At 29.2% G+C, this 17,514-nt stretch overlaps 1 protein-coding gene across 3 annotated transcripts in view; it reads right to left on the reverse strand.

The window, feature by feature from the left end:
* LOC132714563 (VPS10 domain-containing receptor SorCS1-like) overlaps window positions 1–16,436 on the reverse strand; it is a 33,082-nt gene extending 16,646 nt beyond the window's left edge. For 2 of the 3 annotated variants that reach the window (XR_009623576.1, XM_060697452.1), the window contains exons 1-7: window positions 16,113–16,436; window positions 9,531–9,592; window positions 6,235–6,328; window positions 4,397–4,552; window positions 3,123–3,282; window positions 1,542–1,723; window positions 234–404 (exon numbers count right to left, since the gene is read on the reverse strand). Coding sequence is in view for 1 of the 3 variants with exons in the window: in XM_060697452.1 (XP_060553435.1) it covers window positions 234–404; window positions 1,542–1,723; window positions 3,123–3,282; window positions 4,397–4,552; window positions 6,235–6,328; window positions 9,531–9,592; window positions 16,113–16,412 (1,125 nt within the window). In the remaining 2 variants the exon portion in view is untranslated. Of the gene's footprint in view, window positions 1–233; window positions 405–1,541; window positions 1,724–3,122; window positions 3,283–4,396; window positions 4,553–6,234; window positions 6,329–9,525; window positions 9,593–16,112 lie in introns of all 3 variants that reach the window. The other variant, XR_009623577.1, reaches the window with a different exon arrangement.
* Window positions 16,437–17,514: the final 1,078 nt, after the last annotated feature.

The raw sequence follows: 17,514 nt of genomic DNA on the forward strand, positions 1-17,514 counted from the left end.
TTCTATGAAAAGAAGTTGCACAGAGCTTCTATATAGAATTCTATTGACAGAAAATGCAATTTTCTTTAGTGAAGTTTTTGCGACCTGTATCAATATTACAGGATTTTATCCAAACTTTTATGTATGACAAATTTGATATTACTTTAATTAGTCAGCACACAGTATAGAGCTTGGTTAGACTGCACTGATGTGGATGCTGGCCTTGCTGTAGATTTAGGGATTAATTGACATACCTTGACCAGATCTACATCAAACTTTCCTGGGTATCTCATACCAACAACATTCTCTACAGATGTCACATAAAACTGTCCAGTTACGTCTGATAGGTAAAGATTTGCTATATCTTCCTCATGATCTACTGCTATAAACACTTGATTATCACTTGTGTCAACTACATTAAAATCCTGAAAAAAGCAACAGATTTTCACTATAAGAAAAATAAATAACTTTCACAATTTATACATTAAAGTTTATATGAATAATACAAATATAAATAATATAATATGAAAGTAATTATGCTACATGACTGTACAATAACTAGGTCAAAGTCTAGTAATACAATAAGTAGGTCATATTGAAAGAATTTGGTTAAAAAGTCAGTGAAGTAGATCAAAGTGACATGATATTTAAAGTCAGAGTGACATGACATGACCTTTCAAAAAGGTCAAAGAGACATGTCCTTGCTTTAAGGAAGGTGAAAGTGTCATGATCTTGCTGAAAAAAGGCAGTGACATGACGTTAATCAGTGAGCAGAAAAACAAGTAGGTCCAATGTGATTCATGGCACAAAGAATGAGTTTCTCTAAATCATCTGATGCAATGAAATCTGTTAAAATTCTGAGACATATTGACAGCAAAAGATGCCATAACAGCTTCTCTCTTTTTAACTAACAAAATTTAGTTTTTATTATGCTAAAATCCTAAATTATTATTACTGACAAATTCATCCTGGAGCACAGACAATTTCAAGAATGATTCATATATTTCTCAATCTGTGTTTGTAAATAAACAAAAAATAAACATAAATTTAGGATGAAGTCATCAGACTGAACAAAAGCCATCAACAAAAATCCCTGGAGAACAAGAGTGATTTATAGCCAACTTTTTAACTGCATCTAAGTTCCCCTTAGGCTTCTTTTATCATATGCCAATGAGTGCCATTAATTTACAGGTAAATGAATATTCATTTTATCATTACAACAGTAACTCAACTACAGGCACATCTTGCACCTAATGACGTACATGTACAGACATTTCTAACTATATTTCTTATATTAATATTGTAAATTGTACTAAAAGTTTTAGTGTTTTTCTCATAACGCCTGAAAATACGAAAAACTAATCATAATAAAATAAGTCTGCTGATATTATGCAATGCTAAGAACATTTCCTGTTTTGAATTTATACAAAAGTGTGTTACAATGAGACTGTGTTGGAGATTCACGGTACTAGCTTACACAGTGAAGATACATTTAGCAAACGCCAGAAACACAATAAAAACAATTATAAACAGTTTAAAACATGTATCAAAAAGATAATTACCAATGGTGTTAGATTTGATGGAAAGTATGCTCTTTTGAAAGGCCCTCTCTTGTAGGACACCAGAAATGAGGTCAAATCATCTGTGGATTTCTGCACAAAGATATATTCATTTTCTACAACTAATGAGTAGAAATCTATTGTCCCTAGCGCCTTGTCAAAATCAACTTCCTCACAATTTGGTGCTGAAAGATTGAAAGTCAATGTGAAACATGTGTACACTCAGATTTACCTAAAGAATATAATCATTTAAAAAAATTAAGAATTTTAAGGAAAATTTAATCAGTTAAAATACACCAAAACAACACATATTTCTTTAATCTTTACTAGTTTCGACTGTTGTCTTCATCAGAATAACGTACAAAGTATTTGACGTCACGTCCGTTAGGACGCCAACGTCAACATGACAAATTTGCGCAAAAACGTGAATGTACAAATAAATATGGATCAAAAAGATACAGCGGTTATTAATAATAGAACTATATTTCTACAATATAAAGCAGTGAAAAATGATAAAACCCAACATACCTATATGTCAAAATATATCAATTAATTTTATCTATACATTCACTGGGAATTAGCGAGAAAGCATTACTTTAATTAGCCAGCAAAAAGGAAAATTGAAGAGCTTCATAAAATCCTTCACTAAATTTTGTCTCTAATAATCTCCCTGATCAAAATAAAGGCAAAATTAAAAATATTTTAGCAGGTTATGTGTGTACTTATTGTGAATTTTGACATAAAAAATGGGAAAATTTATCTCTGTCTTCGTTACTCATCATTAAAAAAATATGACAAAAGGAATAAACTTAAAATTTCCAAGTAAAAAGGAAGAAAGCATAAAATGTTTTATTACATTTTCAAATTGATTCTAACTACAAATCTTTCTCTATGTTTTAATTCATTTCCGTCATTATTTGACAAACTTTACATTAAGTTCAGGTTTTTTATTGTACAAGAAAATGTCATTTCATTATCTGTACAAAATTTTAATGAATGGAATGAATTAAAATTCATGAAAATTATTTTTGGCACATGATTATTCATGGTGGCATTAACATACATTCACCACAACAAAAATACACTTATATACTTCAACTTTCACCGACATAGGAAATATTCAAATTCTAACTTTCATATTATCCAATGTGCCCCGCATGATATTCAACTAACTTGACAATTATACAACTTTTTCATGTCATCTTGTGATATTGTATAATCAGCGGTTATCAGTCTGACTTTTAATCTCTCTTTTTTTAAGCCACACTGATACTGTAAATGTCTGTAAATGTTATAAATGTTTAAGGCTTATACAGTTTATATTTAACTTTGATAAAAGTTTGCAGACACACTACCAAATCTGTCCCTTGAACAAACCATTGCTTTAACTATAAGTGTAGTGTATTGCTCAAGGAAACAATGGTTTGTTCTTGATGGGGTTTAAACCCATACAGCAAGTAATCCTTAGGTTACTGGTTTTTGTACTTGTAAACCATGCTGGCACATGTCATTTTAACGTCTTTCTAACTTCTATGGAGAAAAGCTTAACAAACAAGCAGTCAAATCAATGTTATTATTGCCTACCTAGGCAAGCAAAATAAGTAACTGGTCCCATTGGATCTTGAAGCTCCATGTGTACAACAGATGGATTTGAATCAACACCATCTACTGCCCAGAAGAATCTCTCTGTTACCCTTTCCTTCATCAATGTCCATGATGAACCAAAATCATTTGACACATATAACTGTTTGAAATAAATATGTAAAAGGATAACAACATACAATATGAAATTTTATTTTTAACAAGAGTTCCACACCTTAGACAATCACTTCAGTTTTCATATAGATATATCAGAAAAACAAAAACAGTTTCACACAATTTGTTTAAACTTTGCATTATTTTAAAATATAATGACAAAAACATTTTAAGCAGATAGAAATTTTTGGGTTTGTGGATCTTGATATACAGTTATCTGGCATCCCTAAGTTTTTCACTTAAAATGTTCTTTTTTGTCTTGTTTTAAGAGTCTGCAAAGTTAAGATAAATTCAGTGAAAGATGACACCTGTAACCTGTCCTTAATGGGAAGTTACCATTAATGAGAAGTTACCATTAATGGGAAGTTATCCCTGAAACATCATTATTGTGTAAGATCAGTTTTTTGTTGTTGATCTTTTTTTTTTCAGACAATAACAAAGCATTCAATGATATAACTTATCAAACAATCATGGAAATGAACTTGTTTATCTTTTTCAAATGTCACAAGTTCCCTTCCTGGAAATAACCATTCTAATGTCATATGAATTTTACACATAATATTATTATGAGGGGAAAAATATTTTGATGCGCATGAATGAAAAAATGTAAACTGAACTATGTACAATATAAAAGTTTACAATTGTCTCTGTTATTTATTGCTGTGTGTTTAAGTTTTGTTAAAACAGGGAGGTTTTTATATAGCAAACTATTTACTACATTTAACAGGCACTTTTCACTTTATATTAAGTAACATGTTTAGTAGAAATAGACAAAAAGAAAAACTGCAGCAAATAGAATAGACTTCATACTTTTTATTTCTTTTATATGAATCTGTGTTAATTTCAAAAGTATGCTCACTTTAAACTGCAGTTTACTTTAATAGAGCTAACCTGAATAACTTTTAAATAAATGCACTAAAATATTTTGTATCAGCATATCTAAATAATGGCCATATTTTTTCATATTTTGATATTTACAATCCCTTAAACTTTGAATGGACAGTTCCACTTCAAAGTAGGGCAAATGCATTGGTGAGGAGTTCAAGGGATGCCATTTTATGAAAGTACCAAGATTTGCTGTAAACTTCTTATTTTCCTCCTACCTTCATTTCTCGGAGACTATAAGCTAGAATTATTTTTCCTATTGATGGATGCAACAGTAACCTATATGGAGAGAAGTTTAATTTCACGTGCCTCCAGGTTTGACCAGTGTCCTCTGTTATATATAATTGTCTCTGATTTAAATCCGACAAAATTATCTGAAAAAAAGTTGAACTCATTGTTAATTACATGTATACATTGTATTACAATAAATAGCAAAACTTTTAGCATACAGTCTGTTTTTAAAACCATCATACAATGTACAGCTCAAATTCACTATTCCTTTCATTATCTGATTACATCAATATTAACAAATAGGGGTGTTGATAATTCTTATATAAAAACATACTATTTATTGTTACGGTCAGCAATGTTACTCATTTATACCCACTCAATACATTAAAGCACAATAGCGTAGAGGTAGAAAGTTCGCTTCGTGAGCGTACGGGCCCTGGTTTTTAAATGTTATTCAAATGAAAATTGGTAAATTTGGGAAAAAATGAGTCACAACAACATCCAAATTTTATTATTTTAAATTATTACTGACATTATTTTTGGAAAAATAGAATTTTCCTGCATATGAAGGAGGAGAAACAGACTGAAATCATTCAAATGTTTGTTTAATATTAATGCAAAAGCTCAAGATCTCTTGTTTGTTAACACTAAATGGTCATTAATAAGTGCTGGGTTGCTAATTATAACCTCCACACTCAGTATTTCCAAATCTACACACTCTGCCTCAGTACTTCCAAAATATACCGGTAATATCTTTCAGGAAATTTTCCATGGCTGGAAGCAATATATATTTGATAGTTCTTTATTTCTTTTTTGTTCTTCAAAGAGATATAAGAGCTATTAAATGTGGTATTTATATAAAACATCATAAAAGATGGAAGGGAAGGTTTCAAGTTTAGTACAGGAAAAAGTATATGTTGCACTGAATATAGGCATGTTTAACAGTTGTTTGAGATATGCTCATTAAAAATGTATCCTTTTTTATAAAAAAAATACTTAATTTTTGTTTCTTTCTTACATAACAGATTTTTTCTTAACATTCAAACCTGATATCAAAATTCAGAAAGAAATATGAAATTACTATTATTAAAAATACAAAATTATTTTAGTTATTTCCGAGACTGAATCCCTAAGGTCACTGATTTCAAACCACATGCCCCTCACTGCTGTGGGTTCGAATCCTTACAGCCGAGTTGTGACAGGGACTTTGGGTTCTTTCATGCTAGGAAGCTATCCAGCTAGCTTAAGGAACATCGGTGGTTCTAGTCAGGTGCCCGTTTGTGCCTGAAATGATGCACAGAGGGGCACCTAAGGTCTTCCTTATCAATAAAGCTGTAAAGACACCATATACCTATACTGTGTTGGTGCTACCAAACAACCAAAAAAAAAAAAAATGCAGTACACATAAGTGCATCTGCACTTATCTATTCAGATATGATTATATCAGAAGATTATTAAGTTGACTCATCAACATTATGTCATGTTTATTGAAATAAGAAATTCTGAATGATATAGCAAAATTAAAGCTCACAACAAAATAATATTGTTAAAAAAATCATTTTTGTTATAAATTATGACAGTATGATGTACTTGAAACAAAGCATCCTATAAATTCATTGTATAGTAGACGGTTTCTCAAAATGGAAAAAAAAATAAAGCTGATTTGATCTTCTCTCTGAAACTATTTTGCCTTGAGCATTTGTGGTGAATATTGCAGCATATTTTTCAAACCTAAAATCATTATAAACCACAAAAAAAGTTTTTTAGTGTTCAGATATCTCTGATTTATTGGTTTGAAATCATAAATATTTATGTTTGTTTTTACCTTTGATTTGTCGGCTGCTGATGAGTACATATAGGTTACTGAAAACAGTTCAGGTAAATCTATTTTGTTGTATGATTCCCCATAATCTACAGACCTAAAATAGACAAATAATAAATATATAGAGAAAAATGAGCAGAAAATAACTAATAAACATAATATAAATCATTAGGTCCATGCACTATTTATTTCACTTTGATGACTTCATATATCATGTAAGGCAGTATGAGGCATGATTTATCTAAAAATTTTCATTCTTACTCCTGAAACAACATTTTAATTTAATATTCAATAAGGTGATTTTTAGAGTAGCACAATATAACTGAAACTTTATAAGTATGTTCATGTATAAGTGTAAATTTATAATTTCTGTATATACTTGTTTCAGATGATAATATTATAAAGATTAAGAAGTAACTCAGTCCTTTGTAATCTACATATATTGGACAAAAAAAAAATAAGCAAAGAATTGTAATATGTAATGTGACCTTGACTTTCATCTTGTATTAAAGAGTAAAAAAAAAAAATGGACGGTGATATAACATAAATTTTTTTTACCATTTTTCATTAAAGTTTACATATTTTTAGTTATTTAAATTCATTAAAAAACAACCTGGAGCTAAGTTTTTATACCTATTTCGTTAGGTTTTCTAATACGAATAATAATACGTCACTTGCATAAAAAGTCAGCCTAGCAAATCATTACGCAGATAATGCTTTGTTAATTCAATCAGCATTAACCCATAACATCAACAGCACATTAATTTCACATCTTAGAAATCAATCTTCTCTAAATAGATCCACCCACATTGTAACTGCCATTAAACATATAAAAAGCACACAGTAGTTGTCTGCAAGAACATAAAATGCCAAATATTTCTTATGTTTTTTAGATGGATATTTTATTCTGACTCACTCTTTTTCCTACATTATCTATTAAACATGATGCGTTTGTAAAACAAAAATGAGCATCTTTATTTCCCTACCCCCTCGTCTGCTTACACTCATCCCCCTTTCCTACCCCCCCCCTTTCGATCCTAAATCTGACAATTATATCTGTTCATGAATTACAAAGTTATGATGAAACTTTACATTTATTGAAATGCTGCTTGAACTTAATGACATCAGATACTTGTGTCATTTTGTACTTCTTTTTGTTATTACAGAACATATCCTGAACTATTTCATTAAGGTGAAAATGCGCAGGACTTGAATGTCACAGTTGTATTTGCACAACAAAGATTGAAAGGCATTTACAATATATAAATTTGCACCTGCTCACTTTTATTTCCTACATATACAATGTGTACGCATTCATGCCATCTGTTACTTTATGTAGTTATGACGAAGGATAAAAAAAAAATTACATAAAATTATTGTTTATTTATATTATGGTCACATTGATAAGATTCATACAGATGTCTGTAAATAAAAGAATGTTTGAATATATTTGACAGCACGGCAGCTACAGTCTTCCCATACAATATTAGAGCATTAAATTCAACTTTTTTTCTGTTTTATAACATTTTTCTCACACAAATCTTCGCACTTAACTATGCTGATCATTTCCTTATATATAATTATAATATGTTTTGTTTAAATTAACTGTTTTGATTTTTTTTATCTTTAACTTTATCAGACTCAATTACTCAAGTTTGTATATTGATGAAATAATTGTATTGTATTAAGAAAATTAATAAAAGTGGAACAAACAATCAACACAGGATAACTGACGTTTTGGCTCTCATTAGTGTTTGAAATTATTTTTTGCCCAATAGGATTGCAGTATTTCAACTGAATTGTAACACATTTACTTTGGTAAATCGGCACACTATTTATTAATCAGTCTAGTAAATCAACTGTTTATAAAAATAATTTAAAACACTAAGCTGGTTAAAATTTATTAGTAAATATTTACAAAATTAAATTGGTCAGGCGCAGCGCAATTTAATTTTGTAAATACGTACTAACAAACTTTAACTTATACTTCAAATTAACAATTTAGACAAAAATGTCTGAGTACTGGTGAATAGGGGCTCATTGTCCTTAATGATAACAGGCTTTTTAGAGTTTTAACTTTACATGAACAGTTGATTATAACATTAAAACAGGTAGCCATAAAACACTGAATAACTGGAGTTGATTTTACAATCTTACAGTATACAAAATAATAATAATCTTTTATAATCTGTAAATCTTTAACGAGTCAACCCAAATATTTAGTGTATTGTGTATTATAGTCATTTGTAGATTGTTTTTATGTCCAGACAATCTGATATAAAACCTTACATTAGACCTACAGTAACAGGTCAGATTGAGCTGTAATTAAAAGAACTTTAAAACCTATCAATTTAAGTGCCTTAAATAATGAAATTGTATAAATTGTTGGCACCATCCCTGCTTACTGTCAAAAGTTTAATCACCAAATTTTACATAAGATATAAATCGCTGTGCCTTAATATGATGCAATATCTAACTACGGCATTATTTACTTTAATTCCAATATCTTAATAAATTATAAAATGCAGTAAGTCTTTTTTTGGCGAAAAATCAAAAAGTTTGCAGCAACTGGCAGACAAAAAAATGCTTGTTTTGGTGATTGAGAATAAATAAGACCTTCCTAAATAGAAAAATGTTATACTTAATTATTAAATATTATATATCTTTTTTTTTATAGATTCATATTAAATACATTTTTAAAATAATTTTATGAAATGAACAAAATTGAATAAAGAAAAATTCTAAAAGAAAAAACTGCTGTTTTGGTGTCTTTTTTCTTCAGTAATCAGTAATCTAACTTCATCTGTTAATCTTCACTCAAAATAATTATATCATGTATAAACTGAATAAGCCAGAATGATGAAATGTTACATCATCACGCAGAAAAAAATAGTTCCATCTATATTCACATGATATATGTACGCAGTATCATTGCTGTCTGTGTCTTACTAAGATTAACCACATTTAACATGTTTTATCATGTTATCTTTATGGCAACATCTCAACTGCGTATAATTACTTTGAAGGCTGTTATTTTGGGTTAAAATTTATTGGATTTCAAATGTTATGATTCGTTTTACACAAATAACACTCAATTTTTTCATCTCAATCTATTTCAAATTTTTTTTACATATACCGGTAGCAAGATCAAGCGATGTTTTCAGTGAATGTTACATAATCTACAGAGTAAAGGAAATGTTTGTACTTTGTACCCATTGCTTCAGTAGTGTAAATTGATCAGACGTGACGTTAAAGAAACAAAAATAAAGAAAATAATCCCTGGAGTATATTTACCCTACCTCCATAATGTACTGGACTGAATGGCACCATGCCTGTGACTTCTTGTCAGAACAAAAACAGTCTGAAAATAAAACAACATAACATAACAAAAGCATAATCCTTACTCATCAGTACCAGCCTCATCATCATTTTCATCATCATCATCACAAAATCCTCGTCATCACTATTATCATCACCACCACCACCACCACCACTATTATCATCATTATTATCATCATAAATGAATATCATCTTTACAATCATCATCATCACATCACCATTATAATCCACTATCATCGTCACCATCATCATCTGCAGCATCATCATCACTGGTGAATAACTGTATGTTGACTATGCATAAATTTATCATGTTTATGACGATAATTTTATGTGACACATGGTAGATCAGAAATGATAATGTTTTGTCAATACATCTTTTAAATTTGTATATTTCTTCTTTTCCACCAAACAATATAAATCAATGTAGAAATTCATTCAAGCCTTTAACTTGGTGTAAATTCTAGGGATCATTATAAAAAATCAGGATTATTTATTATCAGTATCATGTTGAGATGGAAATCTTTGTTGTATTTAAGATAACTAAATATCTTAAAAAAATGAAATTATCTGGAGTATTTAGATTTATACAAGGGTTGCACGCAAAGTTTATCACATGTGCAAGCTTAATATCATATTTAAAATAAAATGAAAGCAAATCAAGTTATCTTAGTGCAACAACATGTTATTATTTTAATAAATATACCATAAGATTCTTAGACAGTTAATATTCTCAGGACAAACATGTAATGGACAGACATTCTTACAAAATATATATATGCCATAAGATGTACAGCATTGGCCTGGTGCAGAAACTTTGTAACTTCATTTTAAATAATATGCAGATAGAGTAGTTTTGGGAAAAACTTGCAAAAAAGTAGTCGGAAAGTGAATTATTGTACCAAAAATCTAGTAAAAACATTTATTATAAAGTAAAATGTAAAAAGCATATAAATGTCAAGGTAAATTAGTGTGAGGTACAATATTTACTTTCCTTATTTAAGGTTTAACATCCCCTATAACAGAAATCTCCTATGCTATAAACATGTATGAAGATAGGGACAGCTTTGAACACAGAAAACTGATGTTATTTTGAACTCTCCTTGTTTTCCCTAATGGCTTTTCTTTAACTAAAAATCTCTTAGGATATGATGTAAATATCAAGTTTGCATCTTTATTTACAATTGTTATAAAATTTGATACTGGTTCCAATTGCAGTGTCATGGAGCTTAATCATTAATTTTAACTTGATTAATGGTCTATAATGGAACAGATAGATTATGATAGCAAAAACATATTATGATGTTATGTAATTTGTTTTCTATACATATTTCACAATGTGTTATTTTTGCTGTGTTTCTTCTAAATCTGTTGTCTAAAATTTGTGAATGGGAAAAAAACCCCAATAAACTAAAATAATATTTATAATTAAGTATCATGAAGCACAACAACCAAGAAATATCATAACAATTTAAACAGAGCTTTGTGCTTGAATTTCAAAATTATTTATTATTATTTTAATTTGTTCCATTTTCACATAAATAATAGAAGACTGAAGCAGTCATATTCTACAACTTCAAAACTTAATTAATACAATAGTGGCCAACTTTCACACAGGAAATACAACAGACTGACAAATTGATTTTTTGCAGTTATTTATTTTCTTCACAAATAAAACCCATAAACTGTAATATTAATCAGAGAGTTTGGAAGGATTATGATATCCCTTTCCATTACCAATTTTCCCAATTCCACCAGTGTTGCATAGTAAATATTATCATTAAGGTCTTCTTATTTAATTATATAAATTTTATAGGTAAATTTGCATTGTTATTTTCTTCTCAGTAAAAACAGTTTCTGTAAAATGACAATATCACATAAACCATCAACAGAGATTGGGCGTAATTCTAAAATGCTTCATTTAATTACCATTATACTGTAAAGTGCACTTAATGTTTAATTGCAAAAATCAGCTGATAATAATGGCCAATTAAATGCATAATACAAAAAATAAAATTACAAAAATTTTCATCATACACACCCACAATATATTTGAGGCAGATAATTTCTAAGTGAAGGAGAAAGATTTAAGGTAAAGGCAGGTTTTCTAAATACAATGTACCTTTTTATGTTTTACCAATGTTTTGATATCATTTATCAAACTTACAAATTCAATAAATAACGTCTTCCTTTAAAGCTGCACACCTCCAGATGAGCCAAAATCAATATTTAGAAAATGCACTAAACTTTTAAGAAAGGTAAAAACATTCAAGTTTTACATGTTATGTACGATTTAATACTGATTTTGCAGTATTTTATCACCATATTTCTACAGCGTAACTAACACAGTATGGCTGTTTTTGCATCAGTTGACCACTTTTTGGTAATTTTCGTGGATTGTAAGTGCTCATTGCAATATGTAAATTAATTTATTTGTTCACCTCACAATATTTTACACAATATTTTATTTAAAAATATATTTCAAAAATTTTCATGAAAATTAACATGAATCTCGAGGTGTGCATGCTGCCTCAAAGATTTCTGTAGAATAATGAAAAACAATACTTTTGTTTCTTTAACTTTTCAATCTTAATACAATAAGATTGCTGACTTTAAGAAATCATTTTCCCCTTACAGAATCTGATGTAGGTTCCAGTCCTATAGACTTTAGACTCTTTCATGTTGGGAAGATATTAAACTAGTTTACGGAAAATCATGGGTTCTACTCAGCCGCTCATTTGTGAAATAATGCAAGGTTTTCCTGCTGGTGAAGGTCATTATAAGGATTTATACTCGAATGTCTAAAATTTCACAATGAGGTAAGAAAGTAAGTGCTAGAAAGATATTAACCACAAGTTATCTTATTTCAATGATGCATAACTGGCATGTTTAAAACACCAGACACTGAGACAATCATGTCTTAAGCTAATATATCAAGTTTTAAACAGATGCTGATATCAGATAAGCAAAATCTTTAAAGGCATATAATGATAATAGTATGGTTTGTTTTAACTGTCATACTCAAACAGCTTTCAATTTATTTTTAGTTCAGGGTTGTTATTTAAGTCTCATCCTGCCACTGTCTATTTTGTATTTTGACTTTCTGGCTTTAATGGTGCAGGAACCAGTGCCACTCTTTGTATTATTTCAGGCACATGACTGGAGAACCTTAAAGAAGAATCATCAATATACTGTGCGCTGGCTCATGACAGCTTTAATCTAAATTCCCTGCTGAAATTCAGTCCCACAGCTGTGATAGGGTTCACAAACACCTTATTTTCTTATGATTGAAATGTGAAAGATCAAAATTCATATCATTTACATCTCACTTAAATTTTTTTTACTAACTTTCACTCACAATTAAAATTCTTGAATTTCTTCAAGGTTATGTATATATCTCTTTAAATGGTATACATTTAAAATACTATTGACTATGGTACAACATGTATATATACATGAAGCTTACAATGCATCTTCTTTATCTAGACATCATCTTCTAAAAATGATAAGCATGCTGGGCCTTTAAAACCAAGAAAATAAAGAGATTAGATAATTATAATCTTAAAAGATAAACAAAGTTGTCTTGCATTGTTGTTACTGAAGGTTAAAAATCTTGGCATGGAGATTTATGCTTATGAAAAATGTTAATAAATAAGTTTACAAGTTGAAATAGTTATGCAATTATAATAAACAAAACATATCAACAAACACGGTATAGCTGTACATTTTAAAGAGCATTAAGTTTTTGTGTGACACCGTGTCTTTAATTGCGATCTATTCACAACACTTTGTTTACCTGACTTGAAAATAATGTTCATTGCAAAAAATGTTTAATCTGATATTGGATTAATGATATTTTAAGTCATTAATAAAACTAAATAATTGAAATAATTCATGCAAACATCTATGGGAGGTGTTTTGGGTGTGAGGCATTTACCAGCAATCCATTGATCCCCTCTGTTTTAACTCTATACATGAATGATTATAATTTATGTAATGGATTTGCCCAGTTTAGAATATGCAACAGTCCATTTTGAAAATTAAGGGATACAAAAAAACAATACAACAAAAATAAAGGACCTGATCAGTGAAGGCTCTATAGTGGTGCTAGCATAATATAGAAATACCTTACATTTCAAATGGAGGAAACAGGGAATAGGTGTTAAATCATCTTCATGATATATGGAAAACATCTACAAAAAAGTACATCTATCCTATGTTTTATCAAAATAATAAAAAATAAATCACTGGTGTTGTAATATACAATATTTTTTATGCAGTATGAATCTGGTCAGAAAAGTTATATGGGTTTTAACCCATAACCTGCTCAGGAATCAGACTAAACCTCAGTCTTTGCTTGCCAAAACTGTCTTATTCAATTCCAAATCATTATTTTCCAAAAATTAAAACTTTCTGCAAATATTGATATTTCTGGAACAAAATGATGTTGTTTATTTCATATTTTTTCTATCTAAAGAGCAAGTTTTGTTCCTTTACTGAAGAGCAAGTTTTGTTCCTTTACTGAAGAGCAAGTTTTGTTGTTGTTTTTTGTCAAATCACATACACAGTGACACAAATTTATCATTTTATTTATAATAAAGAACCAAGCACGCATATATTTATAACTGTATTTATTAACAATCCTTATGTTCTGAAAAATATCACTGTATTTTGACATGTTCTAGCTAACTAATGTATAAGCATTATGTTCCTTGCATAGTCACCTTAAAATTTACTGATAAAATACAATATTAACTTGGGTGTTCTAAAATAATGTATGTCTGAAGTCTATTTATTAAGTAATTATGCAAATGATATGCTAATGATATACAAAATATAAAGGGAGAAGACAAAACAAATGTGCTTAACAAATGAAAATGTCAATTTTACACTAAGCCTCTAATTACTGTCACCTATACAATAGTTTAATTACTTTTTCTGAAATATATTACATATGTTTCCCGACATACATGTACATGTATTATTCAAATGGATGTTTATTTCTTAGATGTTTTATTTGTCAAAGATTGTAATAATATTATAACATTAAATTTTTTTTTATAAAATAAGAAATAAAGTAAATGTAAGTATTTTTTACAGTTGATTCAGTACAGAGCCATGGATAATCTGACCTATTTGGCTCTATGTGGATTTGTTGGTTGCTCAAGTTTTGTATTTTGCATGATAATTTCAAAGCTGCAAAGCAGGACAAATTCATTTTGCAAATTGAGCAGGTAAAGCGGTCACATTGGTTCAATAAGGAACATTTTATTATTCAGCAAATATAAAATATAATTTAGCAGACTTGAAATGTTTTAGTAAACTTGTGTTAGTTTGAAATGATATTTGTTATGTCAGACAATATGGTAAAAAATTGGAGAAAAACATTGAGATTTGCATGCAGCTTTTAAAAGGAGATTTCTTTTACAATTGTTAAACAAATTTTTAATATCATTTTTATTTTTTGCCAGTTAGATAAATTACATGTATTTTTGTTTACAAAATATTCAGAAAATTTTCCACTTCTTAGCTGTTAAAACTTCTTTTTAATATTATACTTTTTATGTTTATATATGAATTAAATTGTTTTAAAGCAAAGGATGAATTATTATGTCTACTTTAAATCTTTTGATGTAACGTCTTAGAATTTATTCTATATAATTTTATCATACTAAGAAAATAAAAAGCCATCAAAGAGATTTCTAAAAAAAGGTGTGAAAGAAGGGTGTGTCAAAGCACATAAAAATATAAGGGAAACTCCTTTTTGTTTTTTCTTTTGATTCAGATGGGATAAAAAAGTTTAATATTAAAGTGGCCAAGTATACTTAATTAATGCCAGTATTTATTTTTTAACATAATGACAGAGAATAATAAGCATTTGCCAACAGTAGCTGTCTGGCCAGGCTCTCTGTTTTCTAACTTTAAAGTTTGACATGACTTACTGTCTTATTAATAAATGGACACATACTTCAACAAGAAAAAATTAATATCAATCAACAACGTAATATCAAGACAGAATTTTTTTTAACTATACTGTACGTATAGCATCATGATTAATTATCATTAAATACCCTTGTATATAATTAAACTTTATACGAGAAATTGTTATGTTGTTTTTACTATAATGTCAAATACCTTATTGGATAATAGGGATCTAAATATATTAAACACTAAAATTAAGCTATGCCAGATGACAGCTGGCACAGGTTTGAATTGAGGAATCTCACCTCCAGTACAATGGTGTTCTACATACACAAAATAAAGTTATTATAATCTTGTGTAAATATGCACAAAAAATAATTATAAAATAAAATAATTAATTAGCAGCCTTCATTCTTACGGCTGTGATGTCACGAAACGAACTTTTCCATTAGTTAAGTTATGCAAAACCTATCCTTATCCGATTTGGCTAATCCTTAATCAATTTTGATAGACGATGTGTGTGACGTCACAAATTGAATAGAAACAGTTGTATAGTATGGAAAATTTTTCTAGTTAAAATTGAAATAAAGTAAAATTAAGAAAACTTGACAATTAACACTTACATCATTATTTTTACCAGTCCAGTGCACAAATGCCTCGTTGTCACTTTCCCCGTGCAATGCGAAAGAGGTTGTTGACAAATTAGATGAATGAAAGGTATCCACATGGTCAGCAGAACTGGAATTTTCTATTGAATTACTCCTTCTTATCCTTAAATTTAAGTTGTCGTATTTCGAAAATATATGAGGTTGTTGAAAATTTCTATATTCACTTAAAGATCGGCTAAATACTTTCCCTGATATAGAATTTGCATTGAAAATACAAATAAATACAACACACGCGATGTTTTGATTACGCGCCATGTTTACGATATAGTAAAATACTATTCGAGCACTTCGGTTTTGTTCGCTAGTTATGTCAACAAAACCAATGACGGATTAGTGTTAGTGCTTTTTGATTGGTCGCCAATAAAACCATAACAAAATCACGTGGCAGGTGCAATAATTGCATCATCATTTTTAGTTGGCTGTTGCCAGGGCCCTTTTAAGGTATTTACCAAAACGGACTAGTAATTTACTAAATTAAACTTGTGAAATTACTTTTGTATCTAACATATATAATCAAAGTTTCACTTGTGAACAGTTTATTAATCAGTTTATGTAGATCTACGCAATTATAAGCGCGATAATTCGCTAGCTATATTATTCTAAAAAAAAAGATAGGCCAATCTGAGTTAATTGATGATAATTCACCATATTTCTACCGCGTTACTAACACAGCTAGGGCTATTTTTGCATATTTTGACCTCTTTTGAGTAAATTACATGGGTTGTAAGTTTTGTTTGCAGTGTGAAAATTACGTTCTTTGTTTTCAGTAAACAATACTTTACTTTTTAATACATTAAAAAAAAATCATGAAAATTAGCATGAATCTGGAGCCATGTTAATTCTCATGAAAATTTTGGAAATGTATTTAAAGTAAAATATTGTGAGATGAACAAATTAAGCAATTTACATATTGCAATCGGCACATACAATCCAAGAAAATTACCAAAAAAGTGGCCAACATATGCAAAAACAGTCCTTACTGCGTTAGTAACGCAGTAGAAATATAGTCTTGACAAGCATAATTATAATATGTAAAATATCACTTGGATCTTGAATGTTTTTACCTTTCTTAAAATTTTAGTACACTTTTCTCAATATTGATTTTCTTGAATATTGTGGCTCATCTGGAGGCGTGCAGCTTCAAATTCTCAAACCAAGTTTGCGTTTTTTAATCCTTATGCCAAGTTTGGTTATATACATTGTATGTCTCTCTAAAAGCTTTTACTTTTTTATTTTGGATTGTTAGAGGTCCTTTTTATCGTATAATTAGTGCAAATAAAAATATTAAGGGTATTGGTAGACAAGGATGCCTTAATATCTTTATACCTTCTTAGGAAAGAGTTTAGGTCGCGATCGT

The sequence above is a fragment of the Ruditapes philippinarum genome, unplaced genomic scaffold (assembly GCF_026571515.1).
Source record: "Ruditapes philippinarum isolate M1 unplaced genomic scaffold, ASM2657151v2 ctg18_1_1_1_1, whole genome shotgun sequence".
NCBI classification, from domain to species: domain Eukaryota; kingdom Metazoa; phylum Mollusca; class Bivalvia; order Venerida; family Veneridae; genus Ruditapes; species Ruditapes philippinarum.